General features: G+C 39.3%; 1 protein-coding gene and 1 long non-coding RNA gene across 2 annotated transcripts in view; one reads left to right on the top strand and one right to left on the bottom strand.

The window, feature by feature from the left end:
- Window positions 1-3,781, top strand: part of SLC35F4 (solute carrier family 35 member F4) — a 37,868-nt gene extending 34,087 nt beyond the window's left edge. Inside the window, exons 6-7 of the mRNA XM_027770430.1 lie at window positions 861-950; window positions 3,375-3,781. Of these exons, the coding sequence (XP_027626231.1) occupies window positions 861-950; window positions 3,375-3,616 (332 nt within the window). The 3' untranslated portion in view covers window positions 3,617-3,781. The remainder of the gene's footprint in view (window positions 1-860; window positions 951-3,374) is intronic.
- On the bottom strand, window positions 3,443-17,162 carry LOC114007160 (uncharacterized). Its single transcript, XR_003548795.1, has 4 exons — window positions 17,084-17,162; window positions 16,514-16,990; window positions 6,323-6,396; window positions 3,443-3,508 (listed from the first exon to the last, which is right to left on the bottom strand). It is a non-coding gene; the product is annotated as an uncharacterized LOC114007160 (long non-coding RNA).
- Window positions 17,163-26,040: the final 8,878 nt, after the last annotated feature.

The following is a 26,040-nucleotide window of genomic DNA, read 5'->3' on the forward strand; positions in this document are numbered from 1 at the left end:
ATTAAAGTAATGCTCTGTGATTTATCATTGCTTTTCTCTTTCTGAAAGCATGTACCTTTGACAGTTTCTGAAGAGGGTAAATGATTATTTTAACTAACTCTATATTTAACTAAAGAGGTCCTGAGCTATTAGTTAAGGTGCATCTAGCAACACTGTCAGTTGGTTCATGTACCTGCCCTTGGTTATCTGTGTCCAATCAGGATGTGCAAACAGTCCCTGGAATTCAGTGACTTATACCAAGTCTACCCTTGTTTGTCCCTATGGTTCTCCTCAAAAAGGAGGAGATAAAACCAAAACTGTTAGACATACCTTTATGCAGTAATATCAGAGCCTTTTCATTTCTAGGAATATGGTATACTATGAGGAGTCTTCAAAAAGTTTACAGAAATGTACATTATGAAAAACAGTGCATAGAATTCAATTTTTCTACACAAAAATAAACTTGTACTTTAATTCCATTTCTTCACGAAATCCCCTTATTTAGTGAAGTAACTAAGAGATAAAACACTGAATTTTAGTCAGTCACCTGCTTCCATCCTCTGGCTGGCTGGCCCCACCCTTTTTACTTATGCTAACAAACAGTAAGTTGATCCTTTCACCTCTTTGCCCCTTTCACCAGCCAACTGGCGAGACCTCAGACAACCAGGGTAGCTGAGGGGGAAAAAAGAATATGACTCATTTGGGCAAGATGCACACACACAAGCATCTATCTCCTAAATTAAAGGATTAATTGACCAAAAGTGCAGTTTAGAAGGCACAGTTAGCAAAAACACTGTTTCTTTTATATTAAAAGGAGAGCCCAGAATATCAACTCCTCTTCATTTTATATATATATATATATTTCTTCCTTTATTTCACAGCCTTCAACATCCTGGTGAATGTTGGTGTGGTGCTGACATACCCAATCCTGATCTCCATTGGGACAGTGCTCAGTGTCCCTGGAAATGCAGGTACTGGTTCTCTCTGACATACGCAGATTCTATCCAGCACAATAAGTCTTCTGCTTTGGTTTGTTGTGTGCCCTGAGTTGTTTCTTCTAGCAATTGTGAATTATGTCCCTTGCCTGAGAAGATGTTTTTAAATATCATGAAGGTGGCAGACAACAGAATAACTATGCAGCAGATTTAAATTTTGCAGCTACAAAAACACTGTTTTTACTTGATTGTGCTTTTAGAATTAAATACCAAATGTATCATTTGGGTTTCATGTAATCTCCCTGACAACCTAATTTCATGGTATTTTTAGAGGAAGTCCTATGGGAACAAAAGGCAGCCCAGCCTAGGACTCTGAAGCACACGTCACTAATGAAAGTAGGGAATGCATAGGGTGTTGGCGCCCCTTCAGACTATCCATGGGGAACTGTGGAAACTTCTGGGGGCAGAGCAGATGGCCTTCTGGAATAGATATTGGGAAACAGTAATTTGACTCACTTCAGGGACAAAAGGAGAAGCTATTTTTCCAGTAATCTTTCTAGCAAAGCCCGTTAGGGAAACAAATAGTAAAAACGGGTTATCTGAGTGACTGTATAGTTCTAACTTTAAAATTCTATATTCTAAGTCTTTGTTTCCTCCAGGATCAACAGCAAATATTTCTGGAGCACATATTATGTGATCAGGGTTATAAAAAAGGCAGGAAAAAATATTACATTTTTCTTCCCTTAAGAAGCTGACTGGCTGAATTTGGAAAAGAAGACTATCATATGTGAAACATTTTGGAACTCTACAACACACTTTATTATTAAATGCCAAATTGTATGAGACAGAGTCCAGGGACAATAAGAAATTCAGAGGAAAGGAATATCAGAGAGGAGTAGAATTGTCAAGGAAGTACATTCATTCACCCATGGCCTCATCGCTTCAACAGATAACTTCCTACACTTAGTATATAACAGGAGCTGTGTAACACTGATGACAGAGCTTGAATAGGTATAGTCCCTGTCCTTGGAACAGTGTAGCATAGAGGGAACTGAATAATTGCAATGGTCATAGAGAATTGCTTTGATTAGAGGATATACAAGTTATTCTGAGGGCACTCAACGGAGGCATCTAAGAGACTTCCTGCAAGAAGCCTGAAGGGAGAGATCCAATGGAGGGTTTAGCTGGACAATGTGGAATATGAGGAGGGAAGGGTATCCCATCCCATGCACAAAGAATAAGATACGTATGACCAAAAACTCCTCTCCTAGGATACCTCCAAAATTGAAAACAAGCATTCAAAACAAATGCACATGTACCTGAATGTTTATGGCACCATTATTCACAATATTCGAGAAGTGGAAACACACAAATGTCCATCAACAAAGGAATGGATAAATAAATTGTGATGCATATAATGGACTGTTATTCAGCCATAAAAGGGAATGAAGTACTAGCACATGCTACAGCATGGATGAACCTCAAAAACATTATGCTAAGTGAGCGAAGTTAAAAATGAAAGTCCACATATTGATTCCATTTATACAAAATATCCAAAATAGTTAATCCATAGCGGGGGAAAAAATGAGATTGGTTTGGTTAGGGGCTGGAGAATGGGAATGGAGATAAGGGGAGCAGGATAACTGTGGCTATGGGGTTTTATTTTGAAGTGATGGAGATGTTTGGAGACCAGACAAAGATGGTCGTTGCCAACATTGCAAACGCACTAAGTGCCACTCAGTTCATTTTAAACCAGCTAATTCTGTATTATATAAATTTCTTCCTCATTAGATTTTAGAAAAGAACAGCATGTACAAAGTTCTAGAAACAAATGACTTTGACTTATTTCAAAAACTCTCCAGTGGTCCAATAAAACAGGAGAAGGGTAAATGGATGCAGAGGAAGAATATTAAGAGAGAACACTGGCTGTACTAACTCAGTGCAGTAACAAGCCGCTCAAGTGATGCTGGGTCTTTGTGGAAGATTGTGTGTTCAGTTCCCTGACCAACCCATACATGCAGGCATGTTTGTCCATGCTCTTGGCTTTCTGGGAAGGCTGGGAGATTGTGGTATGGGACCCTGTCCAGTTTGCTTGTCTTCCTCTTCCTCTTTCTCTTTCATTCTCTCTTTCTTGATAAGTCACATTATTGTTATTTCACCAGAGAGAGAGAGGGAGAAAGAGGGAGAGAGAGGGAAAGAAACTAAAAATAGAGAAAGGAAAAAGAAAACCTGGAGAGGCAATCAAGTCAGATGATATGGAATTTGACCTGAGCTTTGAAGAATAAAAATGATTTATAGATAAGGAATACAAGAGAAACATAGACAGCAATATGTAAAAAGGGAAAACCAGCTAGAAGGAATCTTTGGAAATCTCTAGCAGGACATTGACTTTGGTCTCTTGTTTCCAAAGATGCTTAGAAACAGTCATAGACTGTGACTGATTTGATTTTTCTTTCTCAGCTGTGGATCTCCTGAAGCAAGAGGTAATATTCAATGTCGTCCGCCTGGCCGCTACCATCATCATCTGCATTGGCTTTCTGCTGATGCTGCTGCCTGAAGAGTGGGATGAAATTACGCTGAGATTCATCAATAGCCTGAAGGAAAAGAAGAGTGAGGAGCATGTGGATGACGTGACTGATTCCAGTGTGCACCTGCGAAGCAGAAGCAGAGCCAACGGGACAGTGTCCATACCGCTGGCTTAACCGGGGACCTTGTGAATGCACGTGTATGTATATTCTGTGAATATAATGAACTTTCTCACTACCTGTACACTCAAACAGTATTAACTTTGAATTTGGATAAACCATATGTGAAATAATGCCAACAATAAAAGTTTACATTTATATGCTTACCAAGGAACTGATGTACATAGCCATAATAAAAAATTTTTTATTAAAACACATTTGTTGTTCTATTTCTTCTGAGTGTCTTGGGGGGCTGTGCTTTTTTGTTTTGTTTGGCTTTGTTTGGGGGAGCATACCTCCTGACAACTCACAAAATTTCATGAACTTATGAGATTTGATTAAATTTTGGATTTATCATTATTTTCTCAATTGGAACTGAGAATTTTCATTCAATCCAGAGAAAATTCTCTAAGAGGAGAACACATGAAAGAGACACACATTTTGCACTTACTTACATTCAATAAGAGCCCCAAATTTTGAAAGCTGGGAAGTCACTAAATAAATATCAACAGGGCATACTCTCTTTGCTGGATTTTCCAACTCTGAGCCTTGTCTCTTGAATGCCTTTTGTGCCCTGAGAGTGACTTTTTCAACATATAAATGCGATCATTCTATTCCTCCAAATGAAACTGGTGGCATCTCGTCATTGTAGAATAAGGTCCAAAGACCTTCATATATTCACAGCTCATTGTGAATGGGCCTTCACTTGCCTCTAGAACAGTAATGTCCAGCAGAACTTTCTGAGATGAAAGAAAGATTCCATATCTGCACTGTCTGATATATTATAGCATCAGCAAATGGCTCTTGAACTCTGTAAATATGACTAGTCCAATTGAAGAATTGCATTTTATTTTTGAGAGGTTTTAGCTACAGGGTGTGTGCGCTTGCCAGAAAAACATAGAGACAGAGAGACAGAAAGCGAGAAATCATCCTCCAGGGGGGATGGCCATGCTGCAATCCCTTCTTCTCCATTCTCCTCTCAGGATCTTGGGCACGCACACACACGCACCTGGTGTGAGTTTAAGCCACTGGGTCCGGAACTCAAACCGCGGTCGACTACTTGGGAGTCCAGTGACATAGCCATTATGCCAACTGCTGGCCCCAGAATTTCATTTTTAATTGTATTTCATTTGAATTAATTTAAAAGTAAATTTAAGTAGCCACATGTGGCTGTTGACTTTCACATTGGGCAGCACAGCTCAGGAGCCTCATTCTACCACAATGCCTTCTGTGACCTCTGGAATCTCTAAGCTTCGGTGATGTTACACTTCTTGGCCATGTCCTCTTTCTTGTACTCTCTTCCATCACCTGAATAGCCCTCATCTAGGCTGCATGACATTATTTATTGCTGTTTTCCTGCTAAGTCTTTTCTCTCTCTTTTAAAAAAACATATTTTTTATTTTATTTTAATTTCTTTTATACATTCAACTATATACATCACTTAGCTTGTAAAGTGAATGTTCCAACATGAATACATTTCTAGCCAGTCCACTTGGAATATTATACACATAATCATCCACAGGTAATAACCCATTTCTTTGTCTTGCCTCTCTATGGTCTCCTTAATGTCTTTCCTTAGACTCTCCTTAAGTCTTTTCTTAACCTTCAGGCTAACTGATGTGACTTCAAGAGTCCCTGCTTATGCGGATCACCGTTTGTGGTCATTGTTGGTCTACTTCCCAGCAGACTGTGAGCTCCTTGAGCAGGGACTGGGTGGCATTCATCATTGTGTTCCCAATGCTTAACCCTTACAACACTGAATAAATGAATGGACAGCTAACTTTACAGTAGCTATATGCCTCACCTCCAAAACTATATTAGGTCCGTTTTACTGAAGGACTGACACTCTCACAGACAAGACAAGGCTAAAGTAAGGACTGAAAGGGGTTAAATAGACCATAGCCTTTATCATGCTTTCATAAAACACCAACATGCTCAACTGATAAAAAGTGCTCATTCCCTAAGAGGCTAGTTGTAGGGTATCTAGCAATTTAAGATACTCTACACTATGTGGAAAGTGAAGAGCAAAAAGTCAAGACTTTGTAGGGTCTGCTTTACTATTTTTTTTAATACAAATGTGCGTAAAAGTATGACTAAGACAATCACGAGGCAAGAGAAAGGGGTTCAGAATATCATACCCTGTGTCTGACCACCATGGTAAATAGAAACCTTAACGTGTCGTGCCTTCAGTTTCTCTACTGTTGTTTTGAAAGCCAATGCCAGTCTCCTCGCATAGTTAGATGACATTGATATTAACTCAAATAATAACCATGACTCATTTTAAACTTCATGAAAAATGGTACAGCCTAAATGAAATATGTTATTAGTAAATATGAATTAATTCATTTTCTAAGTAGAGTTAGTTTTGACTATTTAAATGCCATATTGGTACAAACATGGTTCTTGTCCTGTTTTTAAATTGCTGTTAAATAGTAGTAATCACTGACTAATCCACTCCAGTTCTTGCCATTACTTAATGTGACATTTAAAATTGTATTTTGACATCTTTAAGAAATGAGTTGTTTTGCTCTTTTTGATGATTCATTTTGAAAAATGGAGTCAGCTATCCTGGAAAGCACTAATTCAACCTATGACTGATCACCATAATTAGCTCAGTCTATATTAAGAAAACACTTCCACTATAGTATTCATTCACCTATTTATTTAAAAATCATTATATTCAACTTCTGGCTTTGAAATAGGGTATGTTAGATTGCTACCCACCAGTCCCTCCTTGCTTGGAGAGCAGCACTGTCCAGTAGAACATTCTGTGATCATAAAAATGTTCCATCTCTGTGCTGTGGGAAGGAGATTGAAGATGCATAAGAAATGGTCCTTACTTCCAGGAGCCTGCAACTTTTCTAAGTTGTTACCTAATGATTAGAACAACAGCAACTCAGAAATTTGTTCAAATCAACTTTCAATTCATGAAAAATAATCATAAATAAAAATAATAATTCCTTACCTTGTCACCTCCCATACTTATTATGAGAACCAAATGGGCGAATGTATTTCAGCCACTGACAAATATAGACGTTCCTCCTATGTATCTATATTGTATTGTACCTTGGAGGTACCAGATTCCATCAGGTACAGCAGATACTTCAAAGACAAAGTCCCTGCCCAAGTGGGTGGAAGCACCTTGTTGAGTAATTCCTGACTAGTCCAGTAGTAACTTGTTGAGGTTACTATTATCTACCTCTTTATCCACCTTGCTCCTTCCCAGCCCTAAGAGGCAATGGTTTCTGTGGGTTCTATGAGCCAGTAAAGTTCAGGGACTAAGAGTACCCATGTTTCGACCCCAACTCTGCATGTCTTATAGGTGTGCATATTTGGCAAATTACTAACCTTTTCCTGCCTCTCAATTTTATCAGCAACAAAACGAGTACATTTTTATTAATAACTGTCACTTGGGATTGTTGAAAAATAAAGTGTGAGGATCTCCTCTTTTTTGAGAGAGAGAGAGAGAGAGACTTCTGTTATAGGCACTTGCACTCACCGGAGAGACAGAGAGAGACAAAGAGACAGAAAGTGAGAAATCATGGGGTGGGGGGAGGGCGGTCACATGGCAGTCCCTGCTCCTCCATTCTCCTCTTGGGAATCTGAGCACACACACACGTGAACTCACCGGGTCTGGGACTTGAACCGCACTTGACTATGCACGCGTCCAGCGACATAACCATTACGCAATCTGCTGGTCCAAGTGTGAGCATCTAATACACTGCCACCATCTGGAAGGGGTAAGTGCTGTTAGGATTTCCTGTTTATCTCCCTCCAGGTCCTTATCCAGCACTTCCACATAGAAATTTGACCCTTAGTCCTGTCCTTGTGGCTCCACCTGTTTCACAGCACTGTGCCCTAGGAAAGTCACAGAGGCTGGTGCCAAGCAGAGATTTTTACCCAAAATAAACCAGAGAGACAAAAGAAACCTGGCATGAGGAATACTCAGAGGAAGCGAAAGAGGAGATGCCGTTTCCATTCGCCCGGTTCCCCGTGGCACTTTCCATCGCAGCATTCTTGCCCAGCCAGTGGAACTAATTGCCTGACAAAAAGACAGACTAGCGAGTTGGGCTCTGAAATTAAAATCACTTCAACCACGTCCTGATCTCTTCACAAACAGATTATAGGCAAATCAATTTTGCTCATCCAGGCTTGGCATGCCTGTTAATTTTGTGCAGGCGCTTTGTCAGGATCCACCAGAGGACAAATGATTTGATGAAGGACAATGTAAAAGATAAAAGAGTGAACAGTATAACTGGCCAAGCATTAGGAGGTTTTTGATATTGAAGTACAAATCCTCTTTCTTGCTTATTCATAAACCCCTGTCACAAATACAAAGAACACGTAACACAGGCCATGCAGTTTATCTGGCAAGCTGGAACAAGAAGTCTCTATCAATTCTCACTTTTTAATTTTTCTTTCTTTTCCCTCCACATTTAGATCCATTGGAAGAATTAAATGGAAGAAGTAAGAACAAAAAGAGTTTTAAGGGTAAAATGGTGTGGGGTGCTAGCACCAAGATCCCAAGAAAGAGCAGAAACCCCACACTTCGCTGCTCTAATGGGTCAGTGGGCCCTCACATGCACAAAGGACCCTTAGAAAGGTCACAGAGACCCAACCTCACTGCAGCAGGGAGCAGCACGCCAAACTACAGTGCCACGTGGCCGACTGTGGGTTCAAATCCTCAGTCAACCCAAAACATCCCAGGTGTATATACACCTTAGATCCTGACAAGTTGGAGGACTGGGGGAAGAAGATCGTGTATGACAAGACCTTCTCACGAGTGCCTCCCCACCCTCCCCTCTCTGTCTCTCCCTCATGTGCCCACGTGTTCTCTCTCTCATGAATATAATAAACTTTAAGTTTGTGGAAAATGAGATTGAAGTACAAGTTGATTTCTGTGTCAAACATTTTGAAGTCTATGCAGTTTTTCTATAAAGTACATGTTTAAGAACTTATCGAAGGCCTTTCACATACTACAAAAGCAAAGATTATTTCATCACTGTTTGCTGAAGACAGCTGACCTACCATATCTTTGTGGAGACTGAGGAGGACTCTTAAGTGCAAGTTTTTTTTCTCTCTCTTTTTTAATTGTCAGGAGGCACATACACTTGCCAGAGAGAGAGAAAGAGAGAGAGAGAGAAGAGAGAGAGAGAGAGCAGCTCCCAGTGGGGCCTGGTCATGCTGCAATCCCTTGTCCTCCATTTCCCCATCCCATCAGGATTAGGGACATGTATGCACATGCACCCAGGACGTATTTCAAGGCCAGCACTGGGATTCAAAATCCAGTGGACAATTTAGGGTCCAGCTCCTTTAACCACTAGGCTCTGAAGCCAACCCAAGAACAAAAAGTCTTAATCTGAATGTTAAGGATAGACTTTAGGGGCTTTTCCAAGAATTCCCAACAGGGTTTCAAAATAGTGTGATTTTTAGCTGCTTTATCCTGGAAGAATAAATTCTGAGAATTCAGAGGCTCTAAAACCACACTCTCCTGCCCACAAGGTACTAGCTCCTTGCAGCTGTTTTTTGTTAGTTAGTTAGTTTATTTGTTTGTTGGGAGGTTTTTGCTACAGGGTGTGTGCGCTTGCCAGAGAGACAGAGAGAGACAGAGAGACAGAAAGAAATCACACTGCAGTCCCTTCTCCTCCATTCTCCTCTGACTCTTAAGTGCAAGTTTTTTTTCTCTCTCTTTTTTAATTGTCAGGAGGCACATACACTTGCCAGAGAGAGAGAAAGAGAGAGAGAGAGAAGAGAGAGAGAGAGAGCAGCTCCCAGTGGGGCCTGGTCATGCTGCAATCCCTTGTCCTCCATTTCCCCATCCCATCAGGATTAGGGACATGTATGCACATGCACCCAGGACGTATTTCAAGGCCAGCACTGGGATTCAAAATCCAGTGGACAATTTAGGGTCCAGCTCCTTTAACCACTAGGCTCTGAAGCCAACCCAAGAACAAAAAGTCTTAATCTGAATGTTAAGGATAGACTTTAGGGGCTTTTCCAAGAATTCCCAACAGGGTTTCAAAATAGTGTGATTTTTAGCTGCTTTATCCTGGAAGAATAAATTCTGAGAATTCAGAGGCTCTAAAACCACACTCTCCTGCCCACAAGGTACTAGCTCCTTGCAGCTGTTTTTTGTTAGTTAGTTAGTTTATTTGTTTGTTGGGAGGTTTTTGCTACAGGGTGTGTGCGCTTGCCAGAGAGACAGAGAGAGACAGAGAGACAGAAAGAAATCACACTGCAGTCCCTTCTCCTCCATTCTCCTCTCGGGATCTTGGGCACACACGCACATGCACCTGACATGAGTTTAAGCCACCGGGTCAGGACACGAACCACGGTTGACTACATGGGAGTCCAGTGACATAGCTATTACGCTAACTGCTGATCCTCATTGCAGCTGTTGAAATGTGGCTGGCTAGTATGAATTGGGATGTACTGTGTCAAACACACCAGATTTTGAAGACTTAGAATTACTATGAAAAAAAGTAAACTATTTTATTAATGGCTTTTGTCCATTGCATATTAAAATGAGAATATTTTGGCTATATTTGGTTCAATACCATTATTGGGGGTAGCAGGTATGGAGGTTAAGGTGCTGGCCAACTGTGCAGTTTGAGTCCTGGACTGGGCAGCTTGAAAATCACACCAGGCACATGAACACGTGTGCCCCAAATCCAGAGCAGAGAATGGAGAAGGGACTGTGGCATGGTCATGCCCCCTGGGGCGGGTGACTTCTCACTTTCCCTTCCCCTCTCTCTCTCTCTCTCTCTCTGTTTCTCTCTGGAGAGTGACACCCTGTATCAAAAACTTAAAAAAAAAATACAAGTTATAAAATTCATTTCACCTTTCTCTTTTTCCTTTTTTAAAAAGCTTATATTTATTTTTGATGAGTAAGAGAGATAAAGACACCCGCAACAGGGTCTTCACACTGATCTTCACAGGGCAGAAGAGGCAAACAAATTCCCACAAGTCTTTTGTAAGGACACTAACTCCATTCATGTGGGTGAAGGACTCACAACCTAATCCCCTCTCAGCAGGCCCCACCTACAGTACCGTTGTCTTGAGGGTTAGGATTTCAATGAATTTTATGAAATTTAGAGGAACACAAAAATTTAGACCATAGCAGGAGAAGAGTGAGAGAAATTTGGGCAGATAGAGCTTAGAAAAGAAACAATTATTTGATTGGATTTTGTCAACCAAGACAAAATACACTGCATGTGGCTGTGTCAGTCAAGTAAGAACTCTTATTGATGCAGAAGTGATAGAAACTGCCTTGAATGCTGGAAAGTCAAAAGACATTGATGAGGATTGGAGCAGAAGGGAAGACATTCTGAAAAGACCGCGTTGACTTTCAAATATTGTAATTAACTTTCAGAAAAGAATTTAGATTGTATTTTTAAGAAGGTAATTGGGTTGCCTACTCTTATGAGGTTAGTAGGAGCTAATGGAGATGCAAATCAGAAACTTGTTAAATAGTTTCTGATGTAAATTAAAAGATCATGACAGATTCGCCAATAGGTAATAAATTAATTCTGGCTGATGTCTAAAAAAATGCTCCCCAAAATCCCAAGAGGAAACTGGAGGAAAAGGGATTGTGGCATAGCCAATCCCCCCAGAGGGTGATTTCTCACTTTCCCTCTGTCTCCAACAAGCAGCAAGTGCACATACCCTATGGCAAGATCCTTAACAAAAAAAAAAAAAATGCTCAAGATAGTGTAGTATCCAAAGACAGGCTAATTACCTAGCAGTCCCTAGGAACTTTGTAGAAATGCAAATTCTTCAGTCTCATCCCAGACCAAGTGAAGCATAACTCTGGGTGTGGCCTCCAGCAATATGGTTTTAACAAGTCCTGCTTGATATTAACCAAATACATGCTCAGCTCATGCAGCTGATTCCAATGCCTGTTAAAGTAGATGAATGAGGGGCTGACAGGTGGCATGGTGGTTGAGGCACTGGACTTCCATGTGGCCTACTGTGGTTCGAGTCCTGGACCTGGTGGCTTGCTTTCTCACTTCCCTTCACTCTCTCTGGTTAAATTAAATAATAATAATTTTAAAATAATAATTAAAAAATAAAGTAGATGAATGATCGCTGGACTATAAAACATAAAATTAATTCACTGATAATCATGAACTGAATTGTTAAGAAAATCCAAACGCTCACATTAGTAAGTCTAGTAAATCTTTCCTTGTGAGGCAAATCTACTTGGGAAGCCCAACTAATGAAAAGCCTGCCTAGTGAGCCTAAAATCAAAGCAAGAAATATTATATATATGACTTAAACTCTTCCCTTCTGTTTTTGATTGACATTTCAACTTCCATCCTAGTGAGGGAATGGCCTTGTATTTTCCTGCCTGAAAATAGTATGTGGTAACAAAAAGGATCTGAACTGACCGGTATGATTTCTCTCATCCCAAGCCAATTACACACTAGAAGAATGTATTCTACCAAATCCCATTTTGAACATCTCCTGAGTTAAGGACATGAATAAATATCATAAATCTGCCAACACTTGTCTTATAAACACTGGTTATGACCCAACCAATCCATGCAGGTACACATAGTATTTTCTTTACTTCTTTTACATATGGGTGTTCTAGTTATAGTGCAATTTACTCAGGTAACTGGAACCAAGACTCCTATTCTATTTCCATCAATATCCTTGGCTTACTCCACTTATAAAGTCCCAATATTTTCTGTATCTTATTGGTTATATGATATATCTCGCACAGTCAGCCAAAATTCCCTCCTTGCTACAATTTTATTTGCATTAACTCATCTTAATAGAAAAATATTTCCAATCTTCATCTTCTTGCATAAAACCTTTTATAAAATATTTATAATTACAACAAAGTTTTTAAACTTTATTTTTAACTTTTAAAAATTGATAAAAATGCATATATGCATCATGTACAATATATTTTTTGAAATATGTATACATTGTGAAGTGGCTAAATAAAGCTAACTAATATATGCATTACCTCACTTACTTATTTTTTGTGGGAGAGCACTTAAAATCTATCCTAAATTATTGTTAAGAATGCATTTTATTGGTATTAACTATAGTCACCATGTTGCACAATAAATCTCTTGAACTTATTTCTTCTAGCTCATTGAAATCTTTTGACCCATATCTCTCCAATCCCCTCCACCACCCAAACCAGCTGCCGGTGGCCACCGTTCTACTCTCTACTCCTATGAGTTCTACTTTTTTAGACTCCACAAATAAGTAAGATCATGGGTACTGTGTGATGTGTGTGCACGCGTGTGGCTTTTCTCCTGTGTGTTTTTATTGTTCTTATTTTTTTTAATTCATGGTCTCTTATTTCACGATCTGCCTCAGGCACATGCCAACACACCTGGCTTTTCAGGGTGGGCTGAGAATCAAACTCAGACCTCCATGTGGCCTCAGTCAGCTGAACAATGTGTACGATCTTGGTTCGGCCTGACTTGTAATTTTTAAATTTGGCCTATATGTTTTAATTTTATTTTTTGTCAGTCAATACCAGCACAATTCCCTCCTTCCATACAAAAGATCACCTTTTTCTTCAATAATCTTTGCAGATGATCCAGCTATCATCCTGAGCAATGCTGCACGGACACTGCAGTGTTTTCTGTTTCATGCTGATCACCCACTTCTGGGTGATATGCTTCTCCTGGAAATGTTAACACTATCAATTACGTTTGAGCTGGACTCTGAAGCTCCTCCTATTCTGGACTGGCATGAGTTCTCTCTTCAGGATTATTGTCATTACCTAATCTTAACTATTGTGTTTAATCATTTAACTCTCAGTGTTGTAAGGTCCTCCCTAGCACATCTGTATCTCCTCCCACCATTATCTTCTCTCTTTATGTCTACATGAATACAAAAGTACATATTCATAATGGTGATCTTGTGACCCTAGGTAATTTTTTTTTCTTTTCTTTTCTTTTTGAGTGAGAGACAAAGAGATTTTTGCACATGTGCTCACCAGAGAAACAGAAAGTGAGAAATCACCCCTCTAGGGGGCATGGCCGTGCTGCAATCCCTTCTCCTCCATTCTCCTTTTGGGATTTTGGACACACATGCACACACACCAGATGTGCGTTTTAAGCTGCTGGGCTGAGGACTCAAATCTCAGTCAACTACATGAGAATCCAGCGATGTAACCATTACACATTTGCTAGTCCCTAAAATTTCTTCTGAGTCAAGAAAAACTACTATTCAAGATGATTTTGGAGTTGGTATACTTAAATGGACTATGATTCTTTAAAAATGTGCAATTCGTTTTTTTCTAACTAAGAAATGTTATTAGAATATGTATTTAATAAAAACAATTCATTCCTGATCCATTAAAAATAACAGCTTATTGGTCATTTCATATAGAACGTATTTTATGATACTACGTTTCAGTCATTTATGTATTTTGTCAAATGATCTCATATCATTTCTATTATCTGCTAGCAATAAAATAACCAAAATCTTATGAAACTAGATAGTTCAAGAAAGCATCTGTGAGCTTTGGAGAAGCTGTGAGCTTTGCAGAAGACTGTCCTGCTCATCTTTGTATGCCTAGCAACAGCCCACAGCTGGTACTTTGTAGGAGGAGGAGAAGCAGAAGGAAGAAAGAAAAGAAAGAAATACCTTTGCAGATGAGATATATACTTATCGATATATTTTATAGTACTTGGAATTTCATTTCTTATCATGCTAGGAAGAACAAGTGTCCCTGAGAAGGAGAGAGGTTATAGATAATGATTTAAAAATAAAGATAAAATAAATAAATCAATAGTACTGTGAATATTCTGTTTTCCTCATATGTGACTAAGGAGTGACTCAGGCTGACTTGGGGAAGTGTCCTGAATCTTTACGTAGTCACATATACCCCATTCTTGTACTTGAAGCAGAGCTTGTGAGCTAGTCTAGACCATAGACAAAATTCTGTAAGAGATACGATATTTTGTTTAGCCAGTTTAGGAAGAGTCCTGGCTGGAGGCACAAAAAAATGAGGCAGGGAAGAGTAATTCACTTGGGTGATAGCCAAGAGGAAGGGCAGCACTTCTTCATGACTCCTGTGGCTCTAAATGCCTCATCATAATTTGAATTGATGTCCAGAAACTCAGTTGGAATGGTACTCAGTGATAGCATTCCAAGCACTGCCCAATGCCCAGATCTCCTCTTAACTATCCCAGAGGAGTGGCCACCAAGCCTTCACCTGAGACCCTGAGCAAAGGGACATGTGATTGAAGTAGTCAACCCCCTTTCAAACTCTTGTTTGAAACTCTGAAACTGTAAATATTGAGGAACCAGATGACAGAATGGCATCTCTTAGAGGTGGACACAAACAGGAAGTTTCCGTGTTTGTCTGGAGACCTCCCTGAGTACACTGAGCTTGTGTGTACCCATGATCTACGGCTGGCTGAAGCTGCAGGTGGATTGCTGCATAAAGACCAGGTTGGCAGGAGTCTCTCAAGGGGGGCCTTTCTGTGTCTCTCTCTCTCTCTTTCTCTCTCATTCATTGAAGAAATGGATGAATAAGCACTAAAAATAATTAATTATTGGAGTTATTCCCTGTAATGAGCCGACATTTTCCTTCTTGGAACTTCTACCTGAAGAGTTAGCTCTGTTACCTAAAGCCACACAAGTAAGCTACACATTAAATTCCTCACAGACAGAAGGAAAGTCATACCCATCCCCCAGGGGGGATTTCCTTTAGGTTAAATAACCATATCTTTATGGGCACATCATCCCATTTCAATCTTTCAAGTTCCTTTAAAAGTGAGATGCCCAAGTCTGGAGAAGGGATTGTGTCATGACCATTGACATCACCATGGGGGTGATCTTTCTTCTTCTTCTCTTTCTAGCTCTTTGCCTCTCTATGGCAAGTACATGAGCTCTCTAGCCAAAAAAAAAAAAAAAAACCTATAGTATATATACATATGTGTGTGTGTATATATGTGTGTGTGTGTGTGTGTGTGTGTGTATAAAACATTCCTTTTTAACATTGTCCCCAGCCTCCAAATAAACATAGTTTGAAGATAGGGAATGAAACCTCAGTAAGGAGAGAATCTTGCAAGTTAGAAGGCAAAGCTTTTGATGAGTATATTAGTTAATTAATGATGAATAATAAATTACTCCAAAACTTAGTGGCTTAAAACAACATACACTGGGACCAGTCTATGGTGTGGAAACTAAGGTGACTGGATCCCACATGGTCAAATGTATAGCTTAAGTCCTGGGCTTGAGAAACAAACCAGGTGCACATGTGTGCATACCCTAAACCCAAAAGAAGGGGATATGAGGAGAAAGGATTGTGGTGTTACCGTTCCCCACAGGAGGTGCCTTCTCACTTTCTTTATCTCTGTCTCTCTTTGACAAGCATAAGTGCCCTCAGGCAAATTTTTAAATGCATATTTATCATATCAGAGAATTTGTGGTCAGGAATCCAGGTGCAGCTCAGAGGATCTGCTTCCACTCTCATTCATATGGTTGTTGGCAGGTCTCAAGTCCTTGCTGATTGCTGGAGACATCAGTTCCTGTCACATACACGACTCTCTCCAGGGTCAGCTAACAATATAATAGATGGTTTTTCTCAGAGTAAGCCAGAAACCACAGCCTTTTATAACCTAATCTTATAGAGGATGCCCCCTCGATCCCACTGCATTCTGTTTGTTACAAATAAATTAGTAAATACATTCCACACCCAAGACAGGGTGGATCATATACGAGCATGCACATCAGGAGGCCAGGATCACTGGGGACCAGCTTAGAAGCTGACTTCCACAGTGAGGTTATGCCATCTTGTCAAGAAGTGTGCAAATGCACACACATGATGTCTGTTTCCAAACTCACGGCTTTGAATTTTCCGGGAAAATGGAGGCTGTTGCTGATAAGGTATTGTAATGTCAGAGAGAAAAGGATCTCAGACAGCCCCCTTACCTGACGTGATAAAATCGAAGCCCAGAGGTGTGGAGCGGTCTGTCCAGGTTGCACATTAGTTTGTTTTCAGTTTCTGGCTTTAACCTAGGCTGACTCATGGTTCACTGCTCTTTTCACTTGAATTAATTTTCCATCTCGGCCTGGACAAGGGCATTCATTTTCACAGATGTTAGAGATGAATATTAGCATTTGGTCTCCCTTCTCAAATTTGTGAATTCACTTGTCCCTGAGTTCCAAGGCCAGTGTTTAAAAAAAATAGCAAATTATTAAGCAGATATTACTGCTGAACAAAGAGCTCTATCATCCAGTCCAGAGAACCAAAGCAGGTCTGACCCTTCACTACTCAGCAAGGCACAGAGAGGCAAAGTCATCAGTAAAAGTGAAAAGGAGGTGGCCACACTGGGAGGACTTTTAAAAATATCTTCGACTGGTCTGCCAATTTTGGGGTGCTTTTATAGAGGAAGGATGAAGCTTGGGCTAGTGGAAATACAAAGAAAAGCACAGGTCAGGTTAATTTTTAGCTGGAGGTACAATCAATCAATTAATCTCCCAAATAGGAGTTTCAATTACCTGGAGTAGAATGTTTATACTTGTTTCAAGCTCTAGGTTGAGTTCTGTAATGTTCATCTTCCTGGAGTTCCTAAGAGAGATCTCAAAAAAAAAAAAGTACTAGTCAAGCTGAGAAGAAGAAAATCAATTTGATTAACAACATGGAGTCAGTCTGGTTAAAATAGGCCCTTATTACATCATTGGTTGTTTGCTCTCTAATCATTGTTCTTCTATGGTCTTTCTTATTCTATGGTCTTTCTTTTCTCCTTCTTCTCCTCCTCCTTCATTTTCTTGTTCTATTTCTCCTTCTTTTCTTCTTTTTTCTTCTTCTTTGGATGAAAAAGTAAAAGAAGATTCTGCTATTACAGAATAGCAAAAAAAACTTTTTTTTCAACGATATGGGTAAAGAGTTCTATTTCCCTAAAAGAGCACATACCATGTATAAAATAAAAATACAGAAAAGTTAAGAATTAGGCTAAAATCCTCACTTAATATATACCGAATGTCCACACTCTATAACTGAAACTGACGGGCTAAAGGTTGTACAAACAGAAGAGATGGATGTGAATGCCAGATGTGGTGTGTGTGGAGGAGTGGGGCCTGGGGAAAAACATTTGGAGGAGGGATACAAAGACAGCATTGTTGAGACAGGGAGGTAGTTTTGTTATATTTTGATCAACTCGACCGGGGAGAAATGTTCACATATTGAAATGATCGCCTTGTAAGCTAAATAATGTGATTGAATGTATTTTAAAAATGTAAATATAAATAAATAAATAAATAAACAAAAAGAATTAGGCTAAAATCCAAAAGCTCACTTGGGAAGAACCCATTTGTACAGAAATAATTTATAAAAGTCTTGCTGTTTATGAAATGAATATCTTCATCCACATGAGTGTCTTGATTTACAAAACATTCCAATTTAATTTCACCATTAACTATCTTTAACCCATGTGTATGGTTAATTGAGGAGTCAACTGATTAAATAACAGCTGTTGGCCAAAAAGTCACCTTGGGTTTGACTGATAGAAAATAAACTGTTGCGGGACCAGTAATTGGTGTAATGGCTATGTCACTAGACTCTCATGTAGTTGACCACAGTTTGAGTCCCAGACCCGGTGGCTTAAACTCATGCCAGGCACGTGTGCATGCATGCCCAAGATCCTGAGAGGAAAATGGAGGCGAAGGTATTGCAGTGTGGCCATCCCCCTGGGGGGGGTGATTTTTCACTTTCTGTCTCTCTGTCTCTCTCTGGCTTTCTGGTGAGCGCACACACTCTATAGCAAAAATCTCAAAAAAAAAAAAAAAGGAAGAAAGAAAGAAAATAAACTGTTGCATTCTTTCATGTGTTAAGCACAGTACAAATCATCCATCACACTCTGAAGAGATGCAGCAAGTTAAGAAATCATCAGTATGGCTGAATACTACAATAGTTGTTCATATATATAAAACCTGCCTTGCTGCAGTTGATGGTGGGGCTAAAGAGAATTATGTAGAACTGATATAAGAAACAGTGTAATTGACAAAATCATTCAGATCTATGGCTATTTTCACTCTAACCCATGATATTTTTTTAATTAAAAAATTATTTTTTTAATTTATTTATTTTACATTTCTTCACTATAAATCATTACATGTCAACCAATGGAACAGAATAGAGACCCCAGAAATAAAACACAAAACATACAGCCAAATGAGTTTTGACAAAGGGCACCAGACAACCCAGTTGGGAAAAGAAAATCTATTCAGCAAATGGTGCTGGAAAAAACGGGTGTCCACCTGCAGAAAGATGAAACTGGACCCCTATCTCTCACCACTAACAAATTCAACTCCAAATGGATCAAAGACATTTCTTTTTTTACTGTAACCTGCTGCTGTGTTTTTTTATTGTAAGAGAGGCATGGTTAAACCTAAAACGAAATGGTCTTACTGTCAGCCAGGTAAGCACACATACATAATCATACAGGATGCTTGGCTAGTCTTTACTTCTAGTTCAGTAAAACATTTATAACCATGTCACATCCACAGGATGACATTTCTAGGCTGCTCCTCTCCAAGCTCTCTCCTTGAACACAAGATCTCTGTGCTACTCTCTTGAGAAGAACCTTCCAGCTAACCTCCTATCAGAAGATTTCCCCTATTTCCTGACTTTCACTCTCTAACCCAACCCCAGGTCCTTGGCCCTTCTTACCCCTTTGTCCCCCTCTGTAAGGTTCTACCTATCTTGGGTCCTGCCTTCATTGTGAGTTACAAGCCATTCTGTGCCTTTCTGTGGTGCTCTTGGGTGAACAGGAAGTGGAGGGGTTAATGCGCATCCTCTCTGTAGTAAAGGAAAAGAACAAAACCCTCAGATAAAATATCTAAAAAACAGGGGCCGGCAGGTGGTGTGATAATTGAGGGTGCTGGACTCCCACGTGGCCAACCACAGTTCGAGTCCTGGACGTATTGGCTTACTTTCTCATTTTCCCTCTCTCTCTTTCTCTGTCTCTCCCTGATCAAAGTGGAAAATAATAATAATAAATAAAGTTAAATAAAATAATTCTTTAAAAAACAAACAAACAAACAAAAAGACAGTGATTTCAAGGAGAAGACTTTCTTTAAAAAAAAAGTATCTGAAAAACAACTAGCCCTTTTCAGCTTTGATTAAATCCAAGTAAACATATCTTCTAGAATTTATCTTTCTAAAAGAACCTATCTCCTTCCTAACATTGTATTACACTCTAGGGGTCCATTTGTCACAATGGCCTTTGTAAGTAATGGTCTCAATTTGGAGATAAACAGAAAAGGTCTTCATCTAACACTCAGGATGCTGAGTCACTTACATTTTGATGAACCTCATTCAGCAAGAGAGGGCCTGTTTTCAGGAACACAGGGAGAGTATGAGGTTCAGAGATGAGTAGAAAGTGGGGAAGGAATAGGAATAGCTCCCTTCTCAGCCTCTGGTCTTCTCAGCATTGTCTTTTCTGCCATTGCTTTTATAAACAAGGAATAAAACAAAGGTGGAGTAAAGGTGAAATGGATACAATTGATCCAAAGATTTCCAAATGACCAGAACACTGAGCTCTCTCAACCATAATTTTGAGGAAAATGAGCACTAGGAGCAAGAGGAAGATTATAATCACTGTAGAAAATAAACTATATAATTTGCATGTCAAAGGGTAATGAATGAATTTTGAATGAAAGGAGTGTTGTGTGAGGAGAAAGAGGTAGACTCTGGAGAAATGGAAAATGACCTATTCACAGACTCTAGACATAAAAGAACATGTGTTATATTAAACATGTATTGTCATTTTCCCTAAACTACACTAACGGTCATTTCTAGTCAAACTCATGTAGAAATCTCCCTGTTCTTCGAATGCTACACTCCAGTAAACTTGAAACAAGAGATAAATAAAGACTGAACTAGACATCAAAAATGTGAGAAATTGGGGAACCAGCAGTTAGTGTAATGGCTATGTCACTGGACTCCCACGTAGTCAACCGCGGTTCACATCCCAGACCTGGTGGCTTAAAACTCATGCCGGGCGCGTGTATGTGCATGCCCAAGATTCCAAGAGGAGAATGGAGGAGAAGGGATTGTGGCGTGACCATGCCCTCTGCGGGGGGTGATTTCTCGCTGTTTCTATGTCTCTCTCTGTCTGGCGAGCGCACGCGCCCTATAGCGAAAACCTCTCCAAAAAAAAAATAATAATAATAATAATAATAAAAAAAAAAATAAAATTTAAAAAAATGTGAGAAATTGGAAATAAACAGCTTACCAAATAATCAAATTAGCCGACAATATTTTGGGCTGGGATTCCAAAATTCTGAAAAGGGGATTCCAGCCCTGGGTTCTATGTATACCTGAACCTAGTTCCAAGGTACTTCAATAAAGCTGGGGCCCACTCAGAAATATCTGATAGAAATACTCTTTCACTGACCCAAAGACAAAGGAATAACTGTTGGTTTACCTGGGACTCTGAGTGGGAAGAAAATCACCACAAATATTGGAAACCAAGATTGTGCCTCACAAGAGTGAAGGATCTGAATTTATATTATCTTCAAGGAGAAGGCATTCAAGGCAAATAAATTAGCATGAAAAATAGTCACAAGCTGGTGACAATCTACTAGATCTCAAGTAAAACTTTTCTATATAGACAATTCAATCAAAGGGTACTTCTATAGCCTAACTAAGAACAACTACAGCTGGAGTTAAGTTCATACTCAAAGGTTACACACCTAACCAGCGAGGAAGTACTGACTCAACAAATGTAAGAATTTATAATTAAGAATGTTAAATAAGGACTGGTTTTTGAAAGAGTCCCTAATAAAAATTTTTGAAATGTTCAAAGAGGTGTCAAAGAATAAGAGAGAACCATAAGTGAGAATAGAAGAGTGTAAAACTTGAGGCAGAAGAGACCAGGCCTTCAGAAGAAGGGTCCACATGGCTCCTGCGAACTAGATATTTCAGGGCACAGGAGAAATGAAGATTTTCTGCTCATAATTCAGCCTCCAGCAAACGAGCTAGCGTGATCACAACAGAACGGCAGAGAGATTCTAGATCACCTCTGTCTGCTTGCTCCTGAACGTTCAGATTGAAGTTCAAGAAATTGAAAGAAACACACTATCCATCAGATGACAAGAAATCACCACTGGATCACAAGAAATATGGGAAAACAAGAAAATACCTCTTCTTTATCCACAAGCAGTTCAGTGAAAATCATGGAACTGTCTGATAAGGAATTCAGATCATTCATAATGTCGAAGCTAACAGAGATGGAAGAGAAGAGAGATAATAAACTGCTAAAGAGAAAGGAGAAAGAAGCTGACGAGTTCCAGGAGATGAGGAAATTCTTGCAATATCTAAAAGAGGAATAACACACTTTACAAAAGAATCAAACGGAACTGTTAGAGATGAAGTCTATAATACAGGAAGTCAAAATCTCCCTTGAAAGTATTAAAAGCAGACTAGATCATTCAGAAAATAGAATCTCAGATAGAACTGATATAAGAAACAGTGTAATTGACAAAATCATTCAGATCTATGGCTATTTTCACTCTAACCCATGATATTTTTTTAATTAAAAAATTATTTTTTTAATTTATTTATTTTACATTTCTTCACTATAAATCATTACATGTCAACCAATGGAACAGAATAGAGACCCCAGAAATAAAACACAAAACATACAGCCAAATGAGTTTTGACAAAGGGCACCAGACAACCCAGTTGGGAAAAGAAAATCTATTCAGCAAATGGTGCTGGAAAAAACGGGTGTCCACCTGCAGAAAGATGAAACTGGACCCCTATCTCTCACCACTAACAAATTCAACTCCAAATGGATCAAAGACATTTCTTTTTTTACTGTAACCTGCTGCTGTGTTTTTTTATTGTAAGAGAGGCATGGTTAAACCTAAAACGAAATGGTCTTACTGTCAGCCAGGTAAGCACACATACATAATCATACAGGATGCTTGGCTAGTCTTTACTTCTAGTTCAGTAAAACATTTATAACCATGTCACATCCACAGGATGACATTTCTAGGCTGCTCCTCTCCAAGCTCTCTCCTTGAACACAAGATCTCTGTGCTACTCTCTTGAGAAGAACCTTCCAGCTAACCTCCTATCAGAAGATTTCCCCTATTTCCTGACTTTCACTCTCTAACCCAACCCCAGGTCCTTGGCCCTTCTTACCCCTTTGTCCCCCTCTGTAAGGTTCTACCTATCTTGGGTCCTGCCTTCATTGTGAGTTACAAGCCATTCTGTGCCTTTCTGTGGTGCTCTTGGGTGAACAGGAAGTGGAGGGGTTAATGCGCATCCTCTCTGTAGTAAAGGAAAAGAACAAAACCCTCAGATAAAATATCTAAAAAACAGGGGCCGGCAGGTGGTGTGATAATTGAGGGTGCTGGACTCCCACGTGGCCAACCACAGTTCGAGTCCTGGACGTATTGGCTTACTTTCTCATTTTCCCTCTCTCTCTTTCTCTGTCTCTCCCTGATCAAAGTGGAAAATAATAATAATAAATAAAGTTAAATAAAATAATTCTTTAAAAAACAAACAAACAAACAAAAAGACAGTGATTTCAAGGAGAAGACTTTCTTTAAAAAAAAAGTATCTGAAAAACAACTAGCCCTTTTCAGCTTTGATTAAATCCAAGTAAACATATCTTCTAGAATTTATCTTTCTAAAAGAACCTATCTCCTTCCTAACATTGTATTACACTCTAGGGGTCCATTTGTCACAATGGCCTTTGTAAGTAATGGTCTCAATTTGGAGATAAACAGAAAAGGTCTTCATCTAACACTCAGGATGCTGAGTCACTTACATTTTGATGAACCTCATTCAGCAAGAGAGGGCCTGTTTTCAGGAACACAGGGAGAGTATGAGGTTCAGAGATGAGTAGAAAGTGGGGAAGGAATAGGAATAGCTCCCTTCTCAGCCTCTGGTCTTCTCAGCATTGTCTTTTCTGCCATTGCTTTTATAAACAAGGAATAAAACAAAGGTGGAGTAAAGGTGAAATGGATACAATTGATCCAAAGATTTCCAAATGACCAGAACACTGAGCTCTCTCAACCATAATTTTGAGGAAAATGAGCACTAGGAGCAAGAGGAAGATTATAATCACTGTAGAAAATAAACTATATAATTTGCATGTCAAAGGGTAATGAATGAATTTTGAATGAAAGGAGTGTTGTGTGAGGAGAAAGAGGTAGACTCTGGAGAAATGGAAAATGACCTATTCACAGACTCTAGACATAAAAGAACATGTGTTATATTAAACATGTATTGTCATTTTCCCTAAACTACACTAACGGTCATTTCTAGTCAAACTCATGTAGAAATCTCCCTGTTCTTCGAATGCTACACTCCAGTAAACTTGAAACAAGAGATAAATAAAGACTGAACTAGACATCAAAAATGTGAGAAATTGGGGAACCAGCAGTTAGTGTAATGGCTATGTCACTGGACTCCCACGTAGTCAACCGCGGTTCACATCCCAGACCTGGTGGCTTAAAACTCATGCCGGGCGCGTGTATGTGCATGCCCAAGATTCCAAGAGGAGAATGGAGGAGAAGGGATTGTGGCGTGACCATGCCCTCTGCGGGGGGTGATTTCTCGCTGTTTCTATGTCTCTCTCTGTCTGGCGAGCGCACGCGCCCTATAGCGAAAACCTCTCCAAAAAAAAAATAATAATAATAATAATAATAAAAAAAAAAAATAAAATTTAAAAAAATGTGAGAAATTGGAAATAAACAGCTTACCAAATAATCAAATTAGCCGACAATATTTTGGGCTGGGATTCCAAAATTCTGAAAAGGGGATTCCAGCCCTGGGTTCTATGTATACCTGAACCTAGTTCCAAGGTACTTCAATAAAGCTGGGGCCCACTCAGAAATATCTGATAGAAATACTCTTTCACTGACCCAAAGACAAAGGAATAACTGTTGGTTTACCTGGGACTCTGAGTGGGAAGAAAATCACCACAAATATTGGAAACCAAGATTGTGCCTCACAAGAGTGAAGGATCTGAATTTATATTATCTTCAAGGAGAAGGCATTCAAGGCAAATAAATTAGCATGAAAAATAGTCACAAGCTGGTGACAATCTACTAGATCTCAAGTAAAACTTTTCTATATAGACAATTCAATCAAAGGGTACTTCTATAGCCTAACTAAGAACAACTACAGCTGGAGTTAAGTTCATACTCAAAGGTTACACACCTAACCAGCGAGGAAGTACTGACTCAACAAATGTAAGAATTTATAATTAAGAATGTTAAATAAGGACTGGTTTTTGAAAGAGTCCCTAATAAAAATTTTTGAAATGTTCAAAGAGGTGTCAAAGAATAAGAGAGAACCATAAGTGAGAATAGAAGAGTGTAAAACTTGAGGCAGAAGAGACCAGGCCTTCAGAAGAAGGGTCCACATGGCTCCTGCGAACTAGATATTTCAGGGCACAGGAGAAATGAAGATTTTCTGCTCATAATTCAGCCTCCAGCAAACGAGCTAGCGTGATCACAACAGAACGGCAGAGAGATTCTAGATCACCTCTGTCTGCTTGCTCCTGAACGTTCAGATTGAAGTTCAAGAAATTGAAAGAAACACACTATCCATCAGATGACAAGAAATCACCACTGGATCACAAGAAATATGGGAAAACAAGAAAATACCTCTTCTTTATCCACAAGCAGTTCAGTGAAAATCATGGAACTGTCTGATAAGGAATTCAGATCATTCATAATGTCGAAGCTAACAGAGATGGAAGAGAAGAGAGATAATAAACTGCTAAAGAGAAAGGAGAAAGAAGCTGACGAGTTCCAGGAGATGAGGAAATTCTTGCAATATCTAAAAGAGGAATAACACACTTTACAAAAGAATCAAACGGAACTGTTAGAGATGAAGTCTATAATACAGGAAGTCAAAATCTCCCTTGAAAGTATTAAAAGCAGACTAGATCATTCAGAAAATAGAATCTCAGATGTAGAAAAGAAAATGGCTGGCCTAGAAAAACTCACCATGAAGACTGAGAAAATGGCCCAAAAATTTGAGAATAATATGCAAGAAGTACTAGATACCATCAAACGTCCAAACATCCGGATAATTGGCATTCCAGAAGGTGAAGAGACCCATAAGGGCATCGATAATCTATTCCATGAAATCCTGCAAGAAAACTTTCCTCTAGAGAGGCATTCAAAGATCCAGTCCCAGGAAATACAAAAGACCCCAAATAGAATCAACCCAAGAAGATCTTTTCCAAGACACATTATAGCCAGGTTGACCAAAACCCGTCAGGCTAACAGCAGATCTCTCATCGGAAACAATGTGGGTGAGGAAAGAATGGGAAAATATATTCGAAGTGTTAAGATAAAAGCAATTTCAGCCAAGAATACTGTACCCAGCAAGATTATCCTCCAGGTTGGAAGAAGAGACAAGAACATTCTCAGATAAACAAAACCTGAAAGAATTTACCAGCACCAGACCAGATCTCCAAGAAGTT

This window comes from Tupaia chinensis, unplaced genomic scaffold (assembly GCF_000334495.1).
Source record: "Tupaia chinensis unplaced genomic scaffold, TupChi_1.0 Scaffold000133_1, whole genome shotgun sequence".
Taxonomy (NCBI): Eukaryota; Metazoa; Chordata; class Mammalia; order Scandentia; family Tupaiidae; genus Tupaia; species Tupaia belangeri.